The sequence below is a fragment of the Camelus dromedarius genome, chromosome 2 (genome assembly GCF_036321535.1).
Source record: "Camelus dromedarius isolate mCamDro1 chromosome 2, mCamDro1.pat, whole genome shotgun sequence".
Classification (NCBI taxonomy): Eukaryota; Metazoa; Chordata; class Mammalia; order Artiodactyla; family Camelidae; genus Camelus; species Camelus dromedarius.
The window spans coordinates 41,571,490-41,591,870 of record NC_087437.1 but is presented as its reverse complement, the minus strand read 5'-3'; the positions used below and the strand labels follow the sequence as shown (position 1 = coordinate 41,591,870).

Genomic DNA, 20,381 nt, shown 5'->3' with positions numbered 1-20,381 from the left:
CTTTTACTCGTCAGCATGTGAACAAGTGTGCATGTGCATGATCTAGTATCTTTTGTTTTGCTTTATTTTATTCTGAATATTTGGTCAAACACTGGAGCCTGCGATTCAGTCATATACTTAAGGGCTTTTCCTTCTATGTGTAGTAAGGAAAGAAAATGAAATAGAGCTTACTTGTTTGAAATCTCCAGCTTTCATATAGACATGTTTCAGGGTAATAATCTGTAATTCTCCAAGAGATGGTACCCTTCCTTTGATCATCTTTTCTGCTTATCATCTGCATCTTCCAGCATTAAAACAACACATTTCAGATTATTACTGCACTCACCTATCTAAAAGGAAGTAGAAATTGCACTGCATGTGTAGCTTGCTGTTATTTCAACAGGATAAAAAAGAAAAATGTAGCATCAAGTACAGCCTTAGATAATTTATACCAACTCACCTCTGCCTTGCCAGCTGATTATCTAATACTAAGTGAAATGGAAACATATTTGGGAGAGGTACATGGGGGACTGTGTTCCTCAGTGTGAGATCTATGTTTCTCTTGGCTATAAAGGTATCGTTCTACCCGAGCCAAGAAATACACACATAGTGGACATTACCAGGTTTTCTTTTAGGTATCATAGTTGGGGTCAGAGCTGGGGTCAGATGGCTCGGGTCCCTGGCACAGAAGTTGGTGACACTCCTTGCCTGGTGTACCCGGGCAGATTTCATTGACAGGTACTCCACCCCCCGGATGCCATGGCACGACATCGCCTCTGCAGTCCACGGGAAGGCGGCTCGCGACGTGGCGCGTCACTTCATCCAGCGCTGGAATTTCACGAAGGTACATGGGTGGTTTTATTGTGATTCAGTCTATGTGAAGAGAGACAGGCCAAGAAGAGGACACGAGAATATCCCCTCTTCCCTTCTTGAGTGCCTGGTTGTCAGAGTGCCTGGGCCTCTGGGAAAAAGAAGAAAAAAGTTCCTGAATGTTCACACCACAGACAATTCAGAAGGCAGAGGGGTGGATGCTACTCTCATGGCCTGTGGTTTAACGTCTGGGACGCTCAGCGTTGGCTGAGCGTCTGGCCTGGCCTGGTAGGCACTTGCAGGGCTACTGGGCTAATGTGGAGGCTGGGAGCCTTGTTCAGGTGAGAAGGCTGGAGCTTCAAGTCCTTCCAGTCCTGGCCCTGCCCTCAGTTCATATTGGTACAGGCTTCTGAGAAGTGGTTCTGAGCAAAGTAAGCAGGATGGGATGAAGCCATTTGTCTTTTCTCCAGGTCATGTCTTCTTTAGTCTGCCTTCATTATCTGTAAGAGTTTGACCTAACATTCATAGTCAGGTACCTATTGTCCAGGTGTTATTAAGGTTCCATTTTATTTTTCTTTAATGGTGATAAGGCATTTTCTCCTTATAATTTGGAGGTAATTTGGAAAAAGATTTAGTTGCATTAACAACTTAAAGGGTCACCTTATTTTTCATTTACATAACATTATAAACAGTGGGAGCTCTTAGAAAGAGTGGAGATATTTTTAACAAGAATTTAGAGGGGAATGAATGAATAAGTAAAGGGATAGTGTTTTTAACCTGCTGGACTGACAAAGATAAAAACACTGCAAATACCTGTGGTTGGGTTTCGGCTCTCTGATGCTCTTATATCCTGCTCCTGGGAGGATAAATCGGTACAACACAAAAAAGGGTTTCTTTTTTCGAAGTATGTAACATTTGACTCAAAATCTATTTCAGGTATTTAAAGCTAAAGAAGTTATTTAATAAGTAATTAATTTTGATATTGTTTCTAATAATTCGAATAAAATTAGAAACAACTGAAATGCTCAATTTGTTAAACAAATTATGATTATTCCGTGCCATTTTACTATGAAGTTATTTTAAAATGATACATAGTGCTATCTTGCTGTTGCACGATATCTCCAGCATAGTAAAAATTCAGTTTATAAAATAATCCCATTTTTGCAATTGTATACTTCTGTATCTCTAGGTTATATTTATGCTTTCTTTAAAAATACAAAGCAATAATGCTTACTCCAAAGGATAAAAGAAGGAAAAAAGGAATTTTCTGCCTCTGGGAAACAGAAAGAAAATAAAAATAAATAATCTATTGCCTCTTCACCTGGAAACACCCACTGTTGACATTTTTCTTTTTCAATTGAACCTGAATTTCTCTTACTAATCACAAAGTAGGGAAGACTGGAACTATTTTTTCATTTGAATCTTTTTTTTTAACCTGTTTTTATTTTAGATTATGAAATCAAAATATCGGTCCCTTTCTTATCCTTTTCTGCTTCCAAAATCTCAAACAACAGCCCATGAATTGAAATATCAAGTGCCTGGGTCTGTGCATGCTAACGTGCAGGTAAGTTTGGCTTCTCCTTTTTATGAAGTGTTGCTGGGCGCAGCCACTCTCATTGGAACAAATGCATATTGGCTTCAGGTTTTTCAGTAAGGACAACTCCAAAGCAAACCTGAAAAGACCTTTCAAAATTCAGTATTATATTCTCTCTTTTTTTTTTTGGATGGGGAGAGGTATAGTATTACATTTTCTATTTTAAATATATGCAATTTATCCTCCTTTTAAAATTATTGTGTAAATATACTAAATGCATATCTTTAGAAAACACCAGTCAAGGAGAGGCTTGTCCTGTAATTCCTTCTGAAGTGACCCTAGCAACGTGATACACAGTAAACCTGGGACTGATAACCAGTTAAGTACCAGGAATGTGGCTGAAACTTAACATCCAGGAAGCTAGTTATAGTTCAATCTAATTTTAGTCCCTGATTAACCAAATGCCTTTCAGAGGCTCTTTTAATAGAACAAGGAATTTGCTTAATAGAGTCACAAAATTTTACCACATTCAGTCCAATGCAAATTACAAAAAAGAAAATGAAGACCCAGTGGGACTGTGAAACTTGTCCAGAGTGATCTGGCTGGTTATCAGCAGAGGTGGAGTCCATTGTCACTCAGTCCACTCCCTCTACTAACTCCAGCCCAGATATCTTGAGATCACTCAGGGACAGAGCTTAGATGGGCCACCTTTGGCATTGCCTTTTGTTCAAAGCCATGACTATCAGCATCAAAAGCATCATTTAAGTAAAGATGCAGCAGTCGGTTGTGACATCCCTGTTGTGGAGTTATGTAATTTAGACATGGATTCTAGTGAATATAATTATATACGTGAAATGCCTAAATCAATTACTTTGTACTATCTGTAAGTAGATGTGTGTGTATATGAGAAATAAGTAGACATTTCAAACCATACATCAAATAATAGAACAATCAAAAAGATAAATCACTTGAGAAAAAAACCTACAGCAAATACTTCATCATCTCAGGCTAAGGGAGACAACTAATTTAAACTTAGAGGCACAGATAGATATGCATTCATATGTAAGTTAATGGATATTTTATGAACCTGTTTAATTTTATTCTACTTGGAGGGAAGAATTACCTATGCTGTAAGATGAAATAGGAGCCTTGATATTAAAAAAATAAGAGAATCTAATTTAATATTTGAGATGGCATTAAAATGGACTTGGTGATCAACTTATCAAAGTTAGTAGATGCGGATTAAGCATCTGTTGAAAAGGTATTGCTGCGAATTGTGTATTTTTATGATCAGCAAAGGATGTTTTATCCCAGTGTTGCATATACATACATCTTCTAAAGCCTTTTCGTAGAGCCCTGTTTTACCTACTATAATCCTGCCACCCTGGCGAGGCAGGGAGATGCTTTGCGTGTCCACTCTACAAACACCTCCCTTGGTTCACCTTCTCTGTTTCACTGGATGTTGCGGTAGAAATGGAGCTAGATCAGTGGTCTCTTCTGATATGCTCAGACGTTCATCCCTGGCATGCCCAGGCAGCATGGACTCTACAAAGCCAGTTGATTTGAAAGGAAGCTTATCAAGACTCATTGACTCATTAATTCATTTATTCAGTCAACATGTCTATTAAGTGCCATGTGTTTGCACAGTCAAGTCATCAGTGCACACTTAGATATGGTGGAGTCAGACAAAAGGAGTTCTCTGCCTCTGGAAAAGGAGTTAGCTGAGGGAGAGAAAGCTGTGAAGTTAAAGAATTCAGTTAACAAGGCAGAGTGTGGTCTAGGACCAAATGCTGGTCTGAGAATGCAGCCCAGCTCTCCATGAGAGGTTGGCAGATGAGAGGGATGGAGCTGGGCACCCCCTCTAAGGAATAAGCTCGCTGCTCAGAAGATGGTAGGACCACTGCAGCAAACCATTTGCTCTCAAAGAGGCAGTACATGAGGTTCAGACAGCGTAAGGCCAGATTGGGGATGCCCTGAGGTGCTGGCCAGGTTCATTTCGACCTGATTCTGCAGACATTAGAGAACTTTTTGTTTTCATCTGGGAGGAAGCATGATACATGAATGTTTTATGAAAATTAACTTAGATCAAAGTTTCGCAAGTTGGGTTTTGCTTGTGAAATGCTGATAGCTATTTCACAAAAAAGGTTTCCATTACAGATAAGTTTTTGCAGATTTTTCAAATACAGGACTTCTTAGTGCCTTTGTTGTGCTGATGTATATCATGAAATCACTGAGTGAATATTCTATGAGCATCTCCCAGACTTAATTGACTTAGGATCTCTCATTTTGTCACACGTCTATTTCCATTTCTCCAAACAGACTTTGAGACCTAAAGTTCAAACGTGTGAAGAACTTATTAGACTAGAAAGAATGAAAACACAAAGACAAGTAAAGAGACTGTTATAGCAATTCTGGCATACACCAATTTTGTATTTATAGAATAGTCTTCTTCTTCTTAAAGAGGACTCCCTCACAGTTTAAAAAGTTCTAGACCTCACAAAGCCTGGCTCCCTACTGGCTGACAGTAGATGTTTTTCAGAACTGCTGAAATAACTCCAGGGGTGAAAACAGGGGGCACAGCCAGGCAGTGCATCCTTTTGAAGACAGGAAACTGCAATGGCCAGAAAGTGAAACAAAGGAAAGAAACGGCGCCAGTCCGTTTCTCCTTTTCTGTACAGTTCTGACCACAGTGTTGTTTCCCTTCACATTACCGACTGGCTCTAAACCTTATTCATCTGGTTCTAGATATTGTTGTTGTCAAGTCATGAATGTATCGTGCTTAGAGGGTAAAAGCAATCACCCAGCCCAATGCCTGGTTTCCCAGAGGATCCAGAGGAGAGCAGGGAGATAGGGCCCTGGCTGTCTGGGAACCTACTTCATTTTTAAGGGGTTTATTGTCATATTTTCAAACCTTTCGCTTTCTCGGCTATCATGTGACAATAGCCAAATGACTGTTACACACTCTTGCTTGAGAGATTTAATAAAACTTAATAAATTTCTTCCTTAGGTTTATTCTTTTTAATGTTGGTTTTAGCATGGTTTTTAGCACAGTTTATTGTTCATAACACGAACTTAGAAACCACAGCTTAATTAATTGAAAGGAGCAATGTAATACAGCAAGGGGCAGACTGCAGGATCGGACTGTGTTCCAGCTCCACTTTCACTGCATATGAGCCGTGTTACCTTGGGAAAATTATTTCACCTCACTGTATGCATTTCCTTCATCTTTAAAACAAGGATCGTAATAGTATCTGTCTCATAGGGTTTTGGCAATAGTTAAATAAACTAATCTGTGCAAAGCACTTAGGAAAGTACACTAGTTTGAATTGTATCAGTATTAGCTACAACCTTTCGAACTATATCAATATTAGCTATAACCTTCAAGCTTTCTGTAGTGTCTTCGAAAGTTTGCAACAAACAAGTTGACATTTCTCTGGATGGGTCACCAGACTGGTTCTGGATACAAAATCTTTATACCATTTACAGTATATATGTTGAAATGGAGAGAAAGAGCATTGGACACAACAGATGAAACTCATATTGTTCTTTCATCTGCAGAAAGGAATCCAGTTAGTTAATTTTTTTAATACAAAAATGTGGGGTCCCATCACCCTGAGGCACATACTGCTGGTAATTCCACACCAACTACGATGCACAGCTGTTGAAGGAGGCGGACACGGCCAGCCAAGGAAACAAATGCTGTGGCAGGCAGACTGGAGGCCTGCCCTCACCAACACGAATTTCTGCTTCTAAAAAAGTCATCCAGACTGGAGAGCTGACTCCAGCAGTTTCCACTGACATGTTAAAATAATCGTGGGTGTTTCCCTCAGTGCTGGGCATTCTCAGAAGCCTGCTGAAAACACCCAGACAAGACTCAGCAAGAGAAAGGGATGCGGAGGGGGTTCTGAAACTGCTTATGCACAGAGTATGTAAGAGAACTTGTTTTCTCCCTAAAAAGAACAAACTAGGTTCCTGAATGCTATCAGTGCCACTTAAGATAAATGACCAAGACAACAGGACATTTGACATGTCTATTAAGGTAAAAGAAAATACTTGAGGCCAAATTAGCATCAACATGGAATCGATACACGGAACAATCCTATTTATTAAATCGGGCAGCTTAGAGTACAAAAGTCATTTCTTAGCCAATCATTGCTGAGAAGTCCTACCAAATTGAGGGAAGTAATTCCACTGGAGTCATGTCTTCAATCTCTTTGTCTATTAAAAGAAAGGAAAGAAAATATACAAGCAAGTATAATGACATCCAAATTATACTCCTGGAAAAATGTGTTCCTACATTTGGGAAAAATGTCCAAATGACACTCCAAAGGATGTCAATGTAGGAATCAAGGTAGATTTCAAAAGACAGCAAAATGTTTTGTATGGTGATAGAATAAAGTAGGTAGGTAAGGGTGAAAGAAAGCCACTTGACTTATTTTTAAGGAAGTTTCTTACCATGGAAGCCGTTTTCCGTTTACAGACCAGGTCTTGGTACAATAAGACTTCAGTGCGTGCTGCTGTGGGTCTTGGCTGGCTGAAGCCACGTGAACTGGGAGCGTTTACTCCGTGCCCAGCCCTGCACTAAGTTTTTGGGGGATTATCTCATTTAATAGTCCCCAGTCTGTAAATTGTACTGCCGTTTGATCCCTTATTTTTACAGATGAGGAAACTAAGACTTTGGGAGGTTAAAATAACACAGTGAGTAATGGAGGGAATGAGACTGGATGCTAAGCAGTCTGACTCCAGCGCCTGAGGTCGTAACTGTGAAGTAGAGAGACTTTCCAGTAAGACCCGGGAAGGGCTCTAGCAAAGCAAAGCTGCATGTCATACTTGCCTTTTGGTATCATCCTCTGTTGCCACAGTCCCCAAATCCAGCCCCAACCCTCCTTTTGCTTCTTACTGGCTCCCACGAGTCCCCAACCAAACATCTTTTTCCTAGGACTTCTCTCCCCTTAAGTCTTATTCTTCAAAAATCATATTCTCTTCCTTCCCTTCAGCCTCAAGGTTAACTTTTCACTATTGCTCAGGCAAAAGGATCATCCTATTCGAATAATGACACACTGTGAAGTGAATGGATGACACTCGACTATAGAAAAATGGGTATCAGAAGGAAGAGCTTTGTAGTCGAAGGCAGATTCTTGAACAAAGTCCGTACCTGGTGTTCCTCAATACAGACTGGGAGAATGAGGCCCAGTAACCTGAGCACGTCTTTTCTCTCCCTGACCCACGCCACCTTGTGAGCTGCTACATGGAGCCAACTCCTGCTCGAGACACACAAAAAAGTGCTTTTGTCCTGACAGTCTTTGTCCCATGATTGACTAGGGAGCTTAGAGAAATAAAAAGGAATTGATATATGTACTGAATTTATAGAGGATAAAAGCATTGCTGTGAGAGAACAGGAACTTGGGACAAATATTAAGAAAGTTTTGAAAATTTTCCTTCAGGAAGAAATTTCTGTATTTCAATCCATATAGTCAACTTGGGTCCACTGTATTAAGGGGAACAGGGCTTGCAGATAAAGAGAAGGCTATTTTTTAAGTTAAAAAATAGGACACAGTACAAAAGAAAATGACTGCTTCTAGATACAATCTTGAGGCTAAAACATAAAACCAGAAATGTGCCCTTTTTTATGTACTTTAAAATTGTGTATTCAAACTTGAGGTTTGAAAAGTGTGGGTTAGATTTGATTCTCTATCTCCTTGGAGTAAGATAAGCCACATTTCTGCATGTGTAAGGAGTTTGTGGCTTGTCTCAGCTACATTGGTTTGAAACAGAAATGCAAGACTAGATGGTCAAGTCAGTCTTAAATCTTAAATTCAAAACAAAAGAAAGCCAGTCAAAATATCTTCAACATACTTGACTGTTTACAAACTTTCTAGACCATCAAGCATTTAAAGCAGTTGAGTTGATTTGTACATAATCTCAGGGTCCCTGGTTCAGAGGTAAAAGGAAAATTTGTATTTTCAATTTATCTTGTGGGAAGAGACAGATTTTAACTAATCAGAATAATAGTAAATGAATAATAACCCCAAGTAATTTTTTTTCCTGTATTACTTGAAAGACATGTTCAAGTTGAACCAAAAATGATGACTTTTTTTAAGTTAAATGGAGAAAATGGTGTAGATTTGGGTTCAGACCATCGGATAGATAATGCCGAATCTCCTTAGGATGTAGGCAGCCTCCCACCTTGTGTGGTCTTACAGGCATCGGGGGGCTCCCCTCTACTTTGCTTATGCTTTCCCACAGGTTGATGATAAAAATGTCCTTTTGGCTTACAAATATACTTAGAAACATTTAAATGCCTCTGGAAAGGAAAACATTTACCATTATCCTTCACAGGAAAGATGGCGCATATGATACGTGTCCTTCATGCTTTCCCTTCATGGCAGCCATTGGCTATGAACCTCAGATTTCTTCCCCAGAGTGTCTAGTTCCAAGAGTCCTCTCCTCAACACAGCTGTCCACAAAGCCACTTTGAATCAATTAGACTTGACCTGCAAGTTGAAACCTGCTTGACACTACTGATTTATATCTTATGTGAATGAGTTTATTAAGTCTTTGAATCAGCAAATTTTGAGAGTGAGGAAGGAAAGAAAGTATAAGATTTCCGAATTTGAGGGGAAGACTAGGATGTTACCACCAAGGGTGGGATATAAACTTTGATCATAGCTTCTTACATAGGTAGATCTACCATATATCAAATATCTACTATGTGCTGCATAATATAATGCTTTGTGTTTGTTATGCCATTTTTTTCTTTGCAACGGCTCTGTATGTGTGTGTAAGAGAGAGACAGACAGACAGAGAGACAGACAGAGACAGACAGACCAATCTCAAGTGTACAGTGGAGGAAACTGAGCCTCTGTGATATTAAAATGACTTGTTGAAGGTGCAGGAGCTAGTAAGTGCACAGCTATGATACAGATCTCAAGAATTCCTATCTTGCCAGGATACTCTGCAATTTTATACATTGTTTCCAGAGCAACATAGAATTAGATCAGGATGTGCAGCATAAGAATCTTTTGAAGGAAGCCTGCATTTTTAGGACTGTACACCTTAGCAACAAAACTCAACATCAAATTTGAGTGGACAAAGAATTGAAACTTCTTTTTGTTCAACCTTTGTTATTTCTGCTGATGAACAATAATGCAGTTCTTGGAGATGATGTGAATCAAGATATTTTTCTGGTGTGGATCATATTTATCTAAGTTTTCTTTATGAGTTTTCTTCCAGGATTACTTGACTATTCTTGTTCAGTTAAATTTTCCAGTATCATTGCACATTTCATCTGATAAAATTACATAAAATGCTTTGAGGAGAGCTCAAATGAATAAAGAAACATTTTGAGGATGGCAGAGTTTTAGTAAATATTAGGCTTGAGTTCCAGTAGCCCTATACATGCGATTTTTAAATTAATTAATTATTTAATTTTTCTAGCCTCTGAAGTCTTTAGTGTTTAAATTCTTTAAAAAACTATTAATTAAGGAAAATAATTAAGCCTTTATTTTGTCTTTCCCGTACAAACTACATTTCAGGGTAACCAAATGTTGATGAGAGAAGTTCCTTTTCATAAAAAGTATTCTAGCTAAGCCATAAGAAATGATGATAGAATTAAAACATTACTATTTAGCAACTTCTAACCAGCTAATGGTTCAAGGTAATGACTGTCAAGGGCAGGTCACATCACAAACAGAAGCAAGCATTTTGTGTCCTGATAGAAGTGCACCCTCCACCGCTTATGAGTGATTTCTGCCCTAAACCCAAGCCTACATCTTTAGATCTATCAATTTTTTTGGAACTACAGAGAATAGAGGAACATATTAAAAATCAAGGGAAAGCAATTGGCAAAATCCAGACTATGAAAAACTCTAGGATAAATTACCTTGTTTCTTCAACAAATGGGTTTATTTATTTTTAATTTTTTTATAGTGAAGAATCACTATAAAAATCTGTGATGACATGATATTGCTCAAGGAAAATCAAGTAATAAGCGTTTATTGACGTCTACTACATGCCCAACATTATAGTGGAACGCTAGTTAGAATGCTGAAAAAAGTCACAACCGATGGTTTCTTCGTGTCGAAAAAGCCTTACCTGTAGGCTCCCTCCTACATGCACAGCCACAGCCTGCTCTGAAGTATCTCTGACGGGATCCACCACAGCTCAGATGCATCCTTTACTGTTCTCATTAATAGCGAACACTTCCATACCACTTAGTCAGCCTCCTCCTGCACACTGCACAGTAATTCATTTAATCCTGTCTACAGCCCTATAAAGTAGATACTCAATTTTATCGAACGGAAATCTGAGTCACAAAGAGGTTATGAAACTTGGCGAAGATCAAAGCCACCAGGTGGTGGAGCTAATTTCTGAACCTGGGCAGTCCCACTGCATCAGTGTATTTAACATATACTCCGGAGCCTGAGCTGGAAGCTCAGCTTGGAGTAGATAAGTTTCTGAACAGAGGGATGGGGTAAGAGTGGGAAAGTGGAAAGTTGAAGTGACACACCAAGGATCAGACAGCTAATTAAAGGCAGAGTCAAGATTAGATGTCTAAATAAATCGATTTGTCTTTTAGAATGTATCAATCCGAACAATTTGGGGAAAAAGGACTAATCACATGATCAAGTCAGAGCTAGGGTGACCATATCATATGGTTCAAACCAGGACACTTTTGAGAATAAAATTGGTATTATTAATACACCAGGCACTCTGGCATAATTGTGGGGCCATTCATGGAAAAAGAATACAAATGGTCACCCTACTCACAGCTGCCAAAAGAGGTACTTCTGAAATGATCTGTGTAGAAACTACACCTTGTCATTTCCAATTTTGAACAAAAGTAATCCTGGGTGGAAGAGGGTATTTTCAGGACTAAACTTCCAGCTGGGCTCCTTCATTATGAATTATGTCCAAGGACCAGTTCCCCACCCATCTACTCTGCCTTGGCGCACACATGACACACAAACCATCATAACCATTTAGTTGTTTAGGGAAAAAAAAAAGGTTGATTTCATTATGTTTATAGACCTGATGCCATCTCCATTGTCTGACGTTTGCTCGTTTCTGATTGCTGCCTTGTAGTTGCTCCGCTCTGCTGCTGATTGGTCTGCTGGTATAAAGTACCACGAAGAATCCATCCACTCTGCTTACATCTATGTGATAGAGAACAGCAAGCACTATATCTATATAGAAGTAAGTCTCGCTCATGAACACTGTACGACAACCTGCCTTCCTGTAAATATCACACAGAGACCGCAGAGTTCCTGATCTCAGGACGTGCTGTGTTAATAAGCGGATGTAGAGATGTGAAGGGGTCTTGGGTTACCTGAATTTTGACTTCCTCAACCTACCTGACATTTGCTTTACATTTTCATTAACTGGAGGCTCTAATAGGAGTCCCCCAAACCTTATTATTAAAATGTACCAATTTGTGGTATTATTAGCCAGAAAGACCCCAACATGGATACGTAAGTTTTGGTTTGGCTTGAGTTGGAGGATGCAAATGTGAGGCACATGCTATTTCAGGAGAGCACACACAGGAGGTAAGCTGCCAACATAGAAACTACTGGATGCCACTGGTTTGGGGATGTTGGAGCAGGAAGAGGGCAGGAAAAGAAACATAGAAAAAAGGAGATGTAAAAACATCAAGGGCAGGTACCACCTTTTTCAGTCCTGTGTAAACTACTGTGCATTATAAAGCCTTTTCAGATCCTGGAGTTCATGTGTAGAGACCAGGAGAGAATCTGCAAATATTGGGTTTAGTTTGGGAACCTTTTTTGTACTTCAAAATAGATCTAAAGCTAGCTCAGAGCACTTGAGAAATCCTTAAAAAATAGAGTCATGACAATAGAAAAATAAATCAGAGCACGTCTCCTTTATTTTAGTCTTTTCTTTCCCATTGTGTTTAGAAATGTACATGGAGAGAGACTAGGTAACTGGGGAAAACCATTCTAGCCCTATGTTTCTCCCCTTGAGTCCTGGCTTTCTCCCCTTCCAGGCAGTGGCAGTTCATTAAAGGCAAGTGGGAAAGAGGTGGAGCTTCGTTTATTTCACAAGCCTGGAGAAAGGGATGGCTGATTAAAAATATTAGCAGGCTAAATACAATGTGGTTTTCTGGATGGCATCATGCAACAGAAAAAGGACATTACTGGAAAAATTAGTGAACTCTGAATAAAGCCTGGTGTTTAATAATACTAATACTATCAGTATTATTAATGTCAACAATTATATCATAATAATGTAAGATGTTAATGGCTGATTCATTCATTACCCAGCATCCCTTGCTTTATCTTTTTTTTATTAGTAGTATTAAATTAGCTCTTCTTTTTAACACTACCACTAAATGAGGTAAGCAATGCCATGTCGATACACATGGCTGTGCACATAGACCTGGCTGAAATGCCTGTAGCCGAGGTAATGGTTGGCATTCACCCCACTCTCTCCAAAAAAGGAGAAGTGAAGGACATGAGTGTGTGTTACAGCTGCAGGGGAATGCTAAGCTTCTCTGTAATGGGAATTGAGAAAAACAAATGTGTTTTGGTTGTCACTGAGATTTTGATTGTTTGATGCCCTGAAGGGAAATATACTCTCAAATGAGTTTCTGAAGAATGTCTTCCTGTAAGTTTGTCTTCTGGAAGCCATTTACAGATTTACGCACTTCAGTATGAAAGCGTGTACAATAGTAAAAATGATAATGTGGCAAAAGGATGATAATCTTATTTTGAGTCACTGCTTATATAGCTCTTTACCTTCAGACGATTGGCAAAGATTACTTTGTGATTTATGCTTATAAATTAGAGATGTGTTGTAACAATTTGTATAGTAAATAGAACATGTGATATTCATAATATTTGTACCTAATTTGTAACAGTCCTTTATGCAGCAGCTAAATCTCTTATATCCTTATAAGAATAATGTTGTACCCTGGTTTTTTTAGTAACAGTTTTAACGAATGTTTTATCGTTATAATATCTATAATATAATCGTTATAATCTATAAGCAGAAATACTTAAAAAAAGAATTAAAAAATTTCTCTTTCCATTTTATTGGCTTGTTTATACTATGCAGCATACTTGCAAGAGAGATTAGAAGCTACTGAAAATAGAAGTTCAGGAATAATAAGAGACCTAAACAAATGAGATAAGGCCAAACCAGATGCTAGGAAATAGTGGAGAAAATTAGACCAGGGTTCTGCCATCTATCCTGTTCAAACAGTAAACTTAGCGTGAGATAGGATATTTGCCAATATAGAATTTTTCATCATGAGCATTTACACGATGTGTGAACTGAAAAACCCTATTTCCCTATCGATTAAGGTCGGAATGTTCCTACCACTCTAAGACAGTATTTCTTACCATTTCCTACAGTGTTTCTTGTATTCTACAAGGAACTTGCATGATTAAATAATAATTTAGCCGTCCACTTGACTAAGATGTTATAGGTGACATTGCTTCGAAATGCATGAGACCCAGAGTGAGATAAGACTTCTTTTATTCTCAGCGTCACTTACTTTCTTGAGGTGATTTCAGGGGTTAGAACATGTCTGCTATGTGAAACATTTTTTTAAAAAAAAATCTGTTGTTTTTGTTATATACCACATTTTCCTTATATGCATACTACTAAGAAAAACTTACTACATAATTTTCCCATTTATTTCACACAGAACCAATTTTTCATAAGCTGCGCTGATGACAAAGTTGTGTTCAACAAGATAGGCGATGCCATTGCTCAGAGGATACTCAAAGCTCACAGGTAAGGTTTTTGCATTTTGGTAGGAGTTGTTACTGCAGACACTCTTGCATTTACTGCTAAAATGACTTTTGAAAGCCCATTTTTAAAATACTGTCTTTTCCTAGCAGGCATGACTTTGGTTCAGCTCATAGTGGGTTATTTACCTTAAATCTGAGTCAGTTGCTGAGAATTTTTGAGTCCATTTTTGAGGGACTCTGAATGCTCCCAGAGCACAGTCATTTTTTCCTGGCCAGTCTCTTTCCCACGCCTTAGATTTGTGATTTGATTTAATTAAAGGCAGACTGCGAGCTGTGTTCACTTAAAAGTCAAAGTGAAATAGTCATAACATTTTTCCGTGGGTTATATTTAAATTCTTGTTACCCTCTGTCTTATTTTTTCAGCTCATGGGATTATTTTCTTTAATAACACTTTTATTAAGATATAATTCACATACCGTAGAATCCAGCCACTAAAGTGTAACTCACATACCATACAGTCTACCCACTTAAAGTGTACAATCTAGTCATTTTTAGCGTAGTCACAGAGTGGTGTGCAACCATCACCGAATCAATTTTAGAACATTTCATCACCCCAGAAAGGAGCCCCACACCTATTAGTGGTCACTACCTATTGCTCCTTCATTTAGCCCCTGGCAACCACTAATCTACTTTCTTTCTCTGTAGATTTGCCTGGTCTGGGCATTTCACATAAGAGGAATCATACAATATGTGGTCCTTTGTGACTGACTTCTTTCACTTAGCTTGAAGTTTATCTAGGTTATAGAATATATTATTTTTCATTTGTTTTTATTGTCAGATAATACTCCATTATCTGGATATATTTCGTATAAATGGATTTAGCCATTCATCAGTTGGTAAATATTTGGATTGTTTCTGCTTTTTGGCTATTATGAATAATGCAGCTATAAACATTCTGTACTAGTTTTTATGTGCAGACATGTTTTCATTACTCTAGGGGTGAAACTGTCGGATCATATGGTAACTCTATGTTTAACATTTTGAGGAACAGTCAGAATGTTTTCAAAAGCGGCTACACCATTTTACATTCCCACAGTGTGTGAGGGCTCCAATTTCTCTGTTATCATCACCGAGACTTATTGTCTCTCTTTTTGATTATAGCCATACTGATAGGTGTGAAATGGTATCTCATTGTGGTTTTGATTTGAATTTCCCTAATGACTAAACATGCTGAGTGTTCCGTGTTTGTTTATTAGCCATTCATGTGTTATTGTCCATTTTTCAGTTAGGTTGGCTTTTTATTATTGAGCTGTAAGAGTTCTTTATATATTCTGGATACAAGTCTCATATCAGTTTTATGATTTGCAAATATTTTCTCCCGTTCAATGTGTTTTCTTTTTTTACTTTCTTGATAGTGTCCTTTGAAGCACAAAAGTTTTAAACTCTGATAAAGTTCAGTTTATCTTCTTTTTTCCTTTATTGCATGTGCTTTGGCTTCATAGCTAAGAAACCACTGAAATCATGAAGATTTATGCTTGTTGTCTTCTAAAAGTGTTATAGTTTTAGCTCCCACATTTAGGTCTTGATTCATTTTGAGTTACTTTTTGTATATGGTGTGAGGTAGAGGTCCAGCTTCACTCTTTTGCGTGTGGATATCCAGTGGTTCTGGCCCTGTTTGTTGAAAAGTCTGTTTTTTCCCTACTGAACTGTCTTGACACCTGGGACTATTTCTTTTTATAGCTGATTTTAGCTCCATGTAAAAACAGGAAAACGAGCAAACAAAATTATTCCATTTTATTATTTCAGTTCATTGAACAAATGCAGTGGAGAATGCTAAAGACATATGCATTTGGGAATTAAACATTTTTTGACTTCCAGTGTCATGTGGTACTTTAACATCTTTTTTCACATAATATGTGAATATTTGTGGACCTAAGAATGTTTTGTAACAGCAGCTACCAGCAATTTGTATGATTCACAGTTTAATTCTACAGACTCTTACTGAACTTTTACAACTACTCTCGAAAGTAGATCAGATAGTTGTTGTTGTTATTGTTATTATTGTTGTTTTGTTTTCCATTTTTATTTATTTTTTTTTTCTGTTTGATTCATTTATTAACATTTAAGTGAGACAGCTTTGCATTGTTTGGTGGGTGGTCCAGGGATTATAACATGCATCTTTTTAAAAATTTTGTCCCCATTTTTCAAAGTTAAAACTGAGATTAAAGAGGTGATGTGACTTGTCTGGACCACTGACAGCAAAAGCCAAAAATGGCTTTGAGCCCAGGTCTGTGGACTTTGGACCCAGTGCATTTCCCAACACCATGCAACCCCAATCCGTTGACATTTAGGATTAGAGACTGCTTCAGGGTTGCCCCAAATTGAGGCAAGTAGGTTGGGCCTTTGTTATCCCCTCCTCTCATTGACTGGTCATCAAATGTAGGCTGATCCCAGGAGAGAAGCATGCCTTTGGGGTAGGCAGGTCCCTATGGCCTATGGAGGGCAATTCCTGGAAAGGACTTCACTGTGAGTAGTCAGTGGCCAGCACTCCCAGCAGCTGAGGGAATGGCTGTCTTGATCCCACAGTGAGGACATTTGGGAGGCACACCACATACTCACCACATCCTGCAGTGTGTACATTGTTTCTCGACCCTTCCTACACATCAAAATCATGGTTGGACTTTTATAAAAACACAGAGGGCTGGACTCATTCCAGGCTTACTGGATCCCAATTTCCTGGAGTGGGGCCCAGGCACCTGTGTTTTATAATATTCCACTGGTAATTCCAGCGCACAGCCAGGATTATGTAGTGCTCATCTAGAGCAGCGTATGTGGCCTTAAACATTAATGATGGTCTGTGCTTTTACAAGTGACCTTTATTCTTTGCCTTCTCATGTGCCTTTTTAAAGAAAGTCACCATACGACTGTTTCTGAGATGACATAAAAATGGCCCTGTTTACAGTTAAAACATATGTGCACACACACACAATTTCTTGTTTCCTGGCCAGTCTCCCAATTCTGTGGGTCAATTTCTGTCTCATTTACAAAACTGCAGTATCTTTCTGTCAGCTCTTGCATGTTATTGATACAGGAGTGTCTGCTTTATCTATAAAGCACATTTGACAAAAGAGAAAAATAATTTTTTCCTAAAATTGAAATAAGTTGCAGAAATACATTAAGTTGACAAATGAGCTCATTGGGCTGAGCAGTGAATCATGATTTTGGAACTATGATCAGCTAATCAGGAGAGGAGGATGAATCTCAGCTTCACTCATCCCCGTTATTAGTTCTCTATAATACATGGCTTAGTAAGTACCGGTAAAGTTTGTTTTTAAGTGTTCAGGATCCTGAAAGAATATTTTTCTTTGGCATATAAATTTGTCTTTTAAAATCTAGACTTCCTCTAAAATCATAGCATTTTAGGGCTTGAAGGAACTTTAAGATATTTTCTGATTGAACGTTTCCCAGTGATCCTTGGATCCACAGTAAGAGAGCTGGGTAAGGTAGCATCTTTTGCAGATTTTATCTCATGCTTGGAAGTTCACAGAGCACATTAAAGGCGGGCAATTTCAAGCTTACTTTGTAGAAATGAGGAAATGAGTTCATTGAATTTCAAATTAACTGTGTGTCATTGAGCTCTGATCTCCCAGTCATCTCACTTGCTTTGACGGTCACATTTCTAAGTGGTGTGTATATCACGCCCTCAGACTTTTAGTGTACACACACACACACATCCTGGAAACATATTTTACATTTTCCCCCTTCTCTGTATCTCCACATTTCATTTGACTCCTGCGTTAATTCCAACTGTAAGATACATTTCTATTTAATAATTTCAAACCTGTGAGCTTGTATTCTTAGGAAAAAGGTAAAAGTAGAATTAAAAAGCTCACCTTGCAGGCTGCCTGCAGTGGGGCCCCTCCCTTTCTCCGAGGACCATGAAGTACCATCCTCAACTTTACCCCTCCTCTTCCTCCATTGACTTCTCTGCCCTCCACTCTTCTGAGACTCAGAACTTCCCTGCACAAGTCACGTGCCTAGCAACAAGTATAATTTTGGCTGTTGGATAAAGAATAGGGTATAGCACAAAGCAGATGGAGGGAAATGACAGTCAGCATTCAGCCAGCCTGACCAGGGAACACAGGCTCTCTTCCAGGACCCTCCCAGTCTGGAGAGATTGGAGTCTTTAAATTGCCAACTCCCTCAACTGGGCTGAGGCTTTATTTTTTCTCCCAGTGCTGGAATCCAGCCCCACACCAGTTCCCTGAACTGAGTTCTCTGCTCCCCTCACTTCCTCCTGGTTCCTTCTCAGCAGCCGTGACTGAGGGTTTTGCCCAGCCTCCGTGTGCTGATTCATGACCTCGAGCCTCGGAATACTGTTCATCCCGTGCCATGCTGAACTAAGAGTAGCTGTGAGAATCTCTACAGAAAACAAAAGGTCTGCTCTAAAAAGTAAAACTGCCTTGGAGTTGAGACCAGCTCCCAACCCATTGGAAGCTGTCTTTGACAACTCAAATTGGACTAGAGATCAGGGAGAAGAAATCATAATCCACAGTCTAAAACTGACTGGTTTATACCATGTTTGAACAAGCCAAAAGTGAGTAGAACCATTAGATCCAAGTAGAGAACATTTTAAAATACTGTGTGCCATGAATGGATGGTGTCTGAGGATGAAACCATTTTTTGCTCATGGAAACTTGACATGCATAATTTTGTTGCCTTGGTAACAAGTTTGGAAGTGAGAGAGGGCATCTGCACTGTTACCACCACTAGGCTGGCCCATGCAATGAAAATAAGCAGCTGATTTAATGCCTCTGTATTTTAATATTAAACTGCATTGGAAAATACACAGTTTTGAAAATTGCTCAAACTCTTCATGCTTCCAGTAACTGTGGAACAGTGCCAGATAGTGCTTGCAGTTTGCCCACGAGTGGGTGATATGAGGAACCTCCTCTGGGGAATCTGAAGTTAATTGGGAAACAGATGTCTAGAGATCTGGGTTCTTCCCAACTCTCTTGCCTCCAGATATGTGACCTTTCAAATCTCTCATTTTGCCTTTCTGACACTCTGTTTTTTCACCAACAAAGAGAATAATATCTGCCCTACCTAGCTCATAAGACTGGATGTGAAAGCAATTTGAAAGCTGTAAAGCACCAGTTCCTGTAAGAAATTACTGTGTTATTTCCAGGAAACTCATCATCTGGAAATATGCTGGCTCACGGTAAATTTGAGCAGGGATAAAAAACACAATACTCAAATCAACTATTTAGGAATTAATATTTATGTTAGAGACAAATGTTTTAATTAACAAGATGTTTAATGGGCCTCATTTTAAATGATTAGATGACTCTTGCTGGAGAAGTAAAACTTGCTTTGCTTTCCTACCACGAGCACCTCTTCATCCTGTGACAAGTAGGGGCCCATGATTAAAACACTGTCTAGAGGTGTCCTGCCAGAAATCTATAGCTGACTTCTCCTGGTGGGAATCAATTTTTGGATTCCGCATTGCTGATTGGATTACACCTTCCCCTGAAATATAAAATGTATTCTGAAACACAATGTGAGTTCAGTTTTGCTTTGTTTTGTTTCAATTTTAGGCACTGTTGATTATTCTTTGAAGGCGTGTAAGCTTTCTAATTGAAATCACTGGTTATTAATTGATTCATAATACTACCAAAGTTTTTGAGTCATTCCACATCCAAGGTGCTTTTTATGCATGACTTCATTTAATTTTCACATCAACCTTATGGAGTGGATGCATAATTATTTCCATTCTACAGATGAGGCAGTGAGGCCAAGTGAGGTTGTGGTAACTTGCCCACATCATACAGCTACTGATGAGTGGAACTGAGATTCAAACCATGTCTTTAGGATTTCATCTTGTGCTATCTTTGTGGCTCAGCTACGAAGCTTCCCTCATTTCAAGGGAAATAGGAGTGTTCTAACATTAAGCCTACCAGAAATCTATGAGAGATACTTTATTTAAAAAATTTTAAAAACCAGATGAACATTTTGTTTTTTAATGTAATTGCTTGATAGATAAAAATTTCTTAGGCTTAAAGAAAGATCTACATACTATAATTACCGTACCCTATAATTTGTGCACCAAGCTGAAAGGACTTGTCTTCAAGAAACTTAAGCTGCAGTTATAATGAAAAGAATAAAAACCTGAAAATTAAGTGTACCACTTGCTGGTTTCACTTTTTTTTTTTTTTTTTTTTCTTCGTGGGATAACCTCCAAGCTCTATAAAATTCCTGGAGGAGAGGTTACATTTGAGCAGAGATGACAGATCGTGGCTGGAGAACTTTTGATTTAGATCATATAATTGCTTTTATTTGATTCCAAA

General features: G+C 38.6%; 1 protein-coding gene across 8 annotated transcripts in view; it reads left to right on the top strand.

The window, feature by feature from the left end:
• The window catches only part of PLD1 (phospholipase D1), a 173,248-nt gene that overhangs the window by 117,280 nt on the left and 35,587 nt on the right, over window positions 1-20,381 (top strand). For all 8 annotated transcript variants that reach the window (XM_031451132.2, XM_031451117.2, XM_031451145.2 and 5 more), the window contains 4 exons: window positions 705-823; window positions 2,240-2,353; window positions 11,408-11,518; window positions 13,989-14,077. In XM_031451132.2, the coding sequence (XP_031306992.2) occupies window positions 705-823; window positions 2,240-2,353; window positions 11,408-11,518; window positions 13,989-14,077 (433 nt within the window). The remainder of the gene's footprint in view (window positions 1-704; window positions 824-2,239; window positions 2,354-11,407; window positions 11,519-13,988; window positions 14,078-20,381) is intronic.